General features: G+C 51.1%; 1 protein-coding gene across 1 annotated transcript; it reads left to right on the forward strand.

The window, feature by feature from the left end:
* The first annotated feature begins 3,058 nt into the window (after positions 1-3,058).
* LOC138225316 (zona pellucida sperm-binding protein 3-like) lies at positions 3,059-5,564 on the forward strand. Its single transcript, XM_069185130.1, has 9 exons — positions 3,059-3,744; positions 3,844-3,959; positions 4,035-4,141; positions 4,219-4,393; positions 4,471-4,588; positions 4,789-4,889; positions 4,967-5,040; positions 5,213-5,395; positions 5,474-5,564. Exons 1-9 carry the CDS (start codon positions 3,187-3,189, stop codon positions 5,479-5,481), a joined length of 1,440 nt encoding a protein of 479 aa, XP_069041231.1. The 5' UTR covers positions 3,059-3,186; the 3' UTR covers positions 5,482-5,564.
* The last annotated feature ends 755 nt before the right edge of the window (positions 5,565-6,319 follow it).

The raw sequence follows: 6,319 nt of genomic DNA on the forward strand, positions 1-6,319 counted from the left end.
AAGATAAGAGTACATAACCGATGGCATCGCATGCGCTCACATGTCATTTGAAATCGTTTCCAAACATGAAAACGTGAAACATGCCGTTTTCTTTACATGATTATCCATACCAAAGGGTTTTGAGACGCAGCCCCATGCCCTCTGTCCTCTGTTTCCCTCAGATTTTCTGTTTCTGCTCCCCATTTAAAGCCGTGTTATCGAACCCGTGTTATCGGTGGCTTGGCGTCGTAAAATGATTCCCTCCCTCCCTTTCGACAGAAAAAAAATCAAATATATATTTTTGTCAAATATATAAAATATATTAAGAGTTTTTATAACCCACCCATCGCTACGCTTAGCTGCAAACGTTTCTCTCGGAGATACGTGTAAAAAACGGTGGTCATATTTAAGCTAGGATGTATAGTTTTTGTTTTGCGACAGAATGCACTTTTTCCAAAACGAGACGTTTTAAGTTAGACGACTGAATGTGTAGCTGGCTGACTGTTTATACATAAAATACTAAATTAAAAGATTAAAAGACACGAATGGACATCAGAACATTTTGTATTTGTATTTATTTGAACTCCAATATGGTATTCTTACAATCAGTGGCGCTTTTGAATTGTCATATTTATTTGGGGTGTCCTAATTTGAGACATATGGCAGTTGTTTGGAAATGCATGAAACAAGATGAAACTACTAACTTTGAAAACTAAGTTAAACTAGTCTTTTATGCTGATATTTTAAAGAAACAAATTCATCTTATTTGGTCTATTTCGATTATTTATTGTGATAATATAAAATAATTACCAGTCTACACTCCTCCCTGATATGTTGACAATGTTGAGGCTATTCGGTAAATCTGTTCAATAAAATCATGTATCACAATGCGAAGCTTTTCTGTATTTAAATTGAAAATACGAGTTGTTAAATGGTTTAACCCCAGTGATTTAAGATTTATTTTCATTGGGTAGCATGCGACATTCCGGTCCCTCAGATCTGTGTTGCTAAATAAAAGCGGGGGAAAAGTCTAAGTTTTACTCGTCTTGGTGTAAAATATAACAGCGAGGTGAGACGCGGCTGGTCTGTTTATTCGCCGTTTGTCCGGTTGCAGTTCAACCCCGAACCGAGAAGTTCGTTTGCGGTTTGAATTTCCCGCCCAGGGGGCGCGCGGTGGGGGGGGGGAGGCGCGCGTGCGCCTTGCCCTGCTCGTTCCCCGGCACAAGATGGCGGAGCGCGGCGGCTGTCGGGAGGCGGCGGCGGCGGCGTACGGGGTGAAATGTTAACGATCAGCCTAAGATTAAGAATGTGCGGGCTTTAACAGCGTCACGCCGGCCTGACATGGCGGTTCAACCCCCCCCCCCCCCAGGCTTGGGTAGAAAGTTGTGGTTGCGCGTTTCCAAGCAACACCCCCCCCTTACTGAAACGACCCCTTTTCCCTGTGAACTCCCAAGCGCGATCGTCGTCATAAAATGGCGCAGTCAAGTTTGAAAGAGTCCGTTGCTCTTAGTAAAGGCTTTTTCTTTTTGCCCACCGAGTTCCCCTTAAAGACCGTGCTTGTGCTGGTCGGTATGGTCAAGAGATCACATCTGAAACTAGCGCTAGATTTAAAAATCCAGGACCTTAAGGGATCCCTCCTCTTAAGGGGGCGACGATGGTGACGCTGTACGTCCTCTCCTCTCTTGACTGCCAACTGCAATGTAGTCGTCGAGCTCCAGGGCGTGAAATGCTACTCGCCTGTTTAAAAAAAAAACGCCGCTTAGGTGAATTTAAACCAAATAACGCGTCAGCCTCAAACCGCGCTTTCTCCTGCCTGCCAACCAGAGGCTTTTTTCTCGTCGTGTGCCGCTGTTCTGTGCAGCTCTCTTCCTCCTGGGTTGCGTGCCTGTCAGGAAGTCTTCATCCTCCCGTCTCTGCGATGTCTGTACACAGTGTTTTGACCGACGCTTTTACCCAAAGGGGCTTGAATTTGCGTGCATTTCCCACGACTGCGCGCTTCAGCCTCAAGCGATGTGAGCGAAGTACTTTGCGCACCACCTCAATAATAATAATAATAATAATAATAATAATTGCTTACACTTATATAGCGCATTTCTGGACAATCCACTCAAAGCACTTTACAGGTCATGGGGATCCCCTCAAACCCCCACCAGTGTGCAGCCCCACCTGGATGATGCGCCAGTCCGCTCCCCACACACCAGCTCTCAGTGGAGAGGAGAGCAGAGTGATGGAGCCAGTTCAGAGAGGGGGATTATTAGGAGGCCATGATTGGTAAGGGCCAATGGGAAATCTGGCCAGGACGCCGGGGTTACACCCCTACTCTTTTCGAGAAACGCCCTGGGATTTTTAATGACCACAGAGAGTCAGGACCCCGGTTTTACATCTCATCCGAAGGACGGCGCCTTTTTACAGTATAGTGTCCCCGTCACTATACTGGGGCATTAGGACCCACATGGACCGCAGGGTGAGCGCCCCCTGCTGGCCCCACTAACACCTCTTCCAGCAGCAGCCTTAGTTTTTTCCAGGAGTCTCCCATCCAGGTACTGACCAGGCTCACACCTGCTGGGCTCCAGTGGGCTGCCAGCTGTGAGTTGCAGGGTGATATGGCTGCTGGCACTAATAGAGTCTGAATTTTAAAATCAAAACCGGCCACCTGCGACTCCAGAGGCCCCGTCTCGGCAGCGAACATCCATCATCTTATACCCTACGATTACAAAATGCCATTCATAATCTATGCTATTCAAAGGTTATACATATTAATGTTTTAAAGTGTGATGCTCCGGGTATGCATATTTCACCCTGCACGTAGCTCTGTGCCGTTACAACTGACATTAAACGCTTAAAAAAGTGGGCGAAAACTTTTTACAGCAATAAAAAAATAAAATGTACTTTATTCACATTTTCTGGTTTTTAACATGATTACATACGTAATTCGGAAATCATACCAAACACATCAAAAAGGCAACAGCGATGTCAGAGAGCCACGTGCTACACGTGCGAATTCTTCACTCGTGATTTCGAAGGCGCTGTGGTCATTGGGAGCTGCTGTCACCTGTCGCGGTATAAAAAGCAAGACAGCGAACGCTAAACTTACGCTTCCTGGTTCAGAAGTAGTCTAGATCTTTTTCCTTCTCTCGCAGCAAAAAAAAAAAAACATAACTCTTAACATCGAGAAAAAGAAAATACAGTCTTAGACAATTGCTTGCGATGCGCTCGTTTCTCTTCGTGCTGTGCCTGTGCGCAGGGGCCGGGCTCCCCGCACTGATCTCCGCCGGGCCGGCTGGCTGGGACTCCGGGGAATTAGCGCTCCAGGCCGACTTCCCGGCTCCCGAAGACGCAGCCCAGTCGGAGGGCTTGAGCCTCGCAGACGCGCCCTCCGAAGACCTGTCTGCGGGCGAGAACGACTCGCAGTCCTCGGCTCCCGCCTACCGCCGCCTCCCCGTGTCCAGAGACGCGCACTCGCCCTACTTCGCCAAGGAGAAGATGAAGCCCGAAGCCGGCAGCCGGCCCTTACCCGCCGACATCAAGAGCGTCCTGTTTCCGCCCCAGCGAGGGCGGCAGCCGGCTCGCCCGGCCATCGCGGGCACCCGAGGAGTGGCCGTGTGGTGCGACTCCAGCAGGATGTACGTGCGGGTCAGTCGGCTCCTGTTCGGCTTCAGCTGTCGGCCATCGGAGGTGACCTTGGGCAACTGCAGCGTCAGCCGAACCACACGCAGCTACTTCTACTTCACCTACGGGCTTCACGAGTGTGGCACCGAGCGGTCGGTAAGCGGGGTTCGTCTACAGGCAGTGTCGCGCTGTGAGCTGTAGGCTAGTGTGGGGGTTGGCTTTCCTGGGAATGTCCCTTCCTCTGTGACCCTGCAGGTTGTCCAGGGCCGCCTGGTGTACTCCAACACTCTCCGCTACGCCCCGCCCTCCTCCAGTGCGCCTGTGCATCGCTTCATTCCCTTCTCTGTGCCGGTCAAGTGCTCCTACAACAGGTAGGCAGGGCTCTGCTGCTGCTGGGGAGCCCCTGGGGAAGTGTCCAGAAGCCCCTCACCCCCTCTATCCTGCAGGTTCCACTACTCCTACAAGGTGGGCTACGTCCCCACGTGGGCCAGGAGAAGGACCTTCTTCAAGGACCTGAAGAACAAGCACAGCTTTGTCCTGCTCACCACCAACTGTAAGCTCCTTCAGTGAGTGGCTCCTCCTGCCTGCAGGGGGCGCTGTGTGCAGGTGTAATGCTGCCTCTCTTTCCAGCCCGCTGGGTCCGGCTCTCTCCCAAGGACGAGTACTTCCTGGGTCAGCCCATGTACTTCCAGGCCACTGCCTACTTTGCCACAGCGGAGCAGAGGCTGTACATCCACTCGTGTTACGTGACGGAGAAACCAGAGCAGCACTCCCAGCCCCGTTTCCCCGTGATTGAGAACTTGGGGTACGGCCCCTTCTGGGAGGGGAGGTGGGCAGGAGCCCAGAGAGCCTGCAGGGGTTGATCCTTGTCCTTGTCCCCAGGTGCATGGTGGACAGCAAGGCAGATGGCTGCCTGTCCAGGTTTGTCCCCTCCAAGCAGAAGGATGTGCTCCGCTTCACGATTGATGCCTTCCTCTTCCAGAAGAAGCTGTCCAGGAAGGTACTGCCCTCTCAAAGGCTGCTCAGCCTTCCTGCTCTACTGATCCACGGTCTGCTTTCACATCCATGATCTAGATGTGAACCAGACTGTGGTGGCTGTAGTGCCTAGACCTGCCAGCTTGACTTCACTACTGGCAGAAGGTCCTTCTCTGTGCCTGTATTGGCCTTGATCCCTGAATGCTGTGACCTTCCCTCTTGCAGCATGAAGTGACTGAGCTGTACATGCACTGTGTCATGGCTGTGGCTCCTGCTAAAGCAACACCAGGGACCAAGTCCTGCACCTACAACAGGGAGGCTAAGAGGTACTTCTGCAAGGAGCCTGCTGAGGGTGCTCTGGGACATGCCAGGTGGAGGCCTCACCTGTCCTCCTCTCCTCCAGGTGGGAGGAGCTGTATGGTGACCATGAGGTCTGTACCTGCTGTGAGTCCAGGTGTGCTGGCAGCCAGGATGAAGGTGGGTCTGGTTCTTTACTTCCTTGTGGATACAGGTCTGCCCAAGAGACAACCATGCTTGGACAACTGAGGAATGATCCCATCCTGGGAAAAGGGGCTGTTTAGATGAGTAGCATCCCTGTGGGTCTCCAGCTGTAGCAGATCCCTCACTGCTGGGTGCTGCTCCTCCACAGGTACCAGGAGCCTGGTGACCAGCAGTCGGGTGGCTGTGGCACCAGTAGAGGGTCCTCTGGGTGTGGAAGGTGACTGGACTGAGGATGAGGAGGGAGACCCTCAGGGCTCCAGTGAAGATGCTGAGAGCACCAGTGAGGATGTGGAGGGAGCAGAGGACTTTGGAGGTTTTGGCCAGTGGAGAGGTAGGGTCTGGCAGGAGGAGCTCCTGTAGGGGTGGTGTCCTGCAGTGCAGCTGGATTGTTCTCCTTCTTCCTCCCCAGGTGCCTGAATGAAGGCTCCAGCCTGGCCCTTGTGACTCTCCTGCCTCCACTCCCCTTGTAATGGCAATGGATCAATAAAGCTGTGAAAGAGCCCTTTTGTTTTTCTTCACATTTCACTGATACTCTGCTCACTCCATGTTTAACCTGTCACTGTAGAGCTGCTCCAGGTTTCTGTGGTGTTGAGCCATCTGAGGGTTCATGACTGACCCCTGGAATGGGACACTTCTCCTTTGCAGAGTCCTCAAACCTCCCCCTTTTTCAGCTGGTGGGGGGCCTGGAGTAGTAAGTGGGGTGGTATACCCTAGTATAAGCACTAGGGAATGAGGAGACAGAAATTTGGATTTTTATTGGGGATGAATAATATGCCTTGTAATAATGGAAAGCACAAAAAGGTGACGATATGTTCTCCCACTTGCAGTGATGGTTATTTGAGAGCTGTGGGTGGGGGAGGGTTCATAAGGCCAAAACCTTTAGGCAAAGAATTAAGCCACATGCTTGACTTGGTAGTCAACCTGATTTCTGAATAAGTCTTTCTGCCCTTATTCACTGAATGTAAGAAAGTGTGGGTTTTGGGGGAACATGACTAAATTGCAGCAATTGCATGAATAATACAACACCATGTTAACACCATTGTAGCTATTGCTTTCATTTAAAGTATTGATTTGAGAGCATTTAACCTCCAACTGGAGCTACTTCTTTACACAGAGGGTGGTGGGAGTCTGGAGCAAGCTACCCAGCCTTGCTGCTACTCTGGCTTCTTGCACAGAATTGCTGCTCCTCCACTGGTACCAGAGGGCTGGAGGAACTGTAGTGGAACTGGTCTTATTGTCTCTCCTCTTCAGCTGT

Source organism: Lepisosteus oculatus, chromosome 27, assembly GCF_040954835.1.
Source record: "Lepisosteus oculatus isolate fLepOcu1 chromosome 27, fLepOcu1.hap2, whole genome shotgun sequence".
Taxonomy (NCBI): domain Eukaryota; kingdom Metazoa; phylum Chordata; class Actinopteri; order Semionotiformes; family Lepisosteidae; genus Lepisosteus; species Lepisosteus oculatus.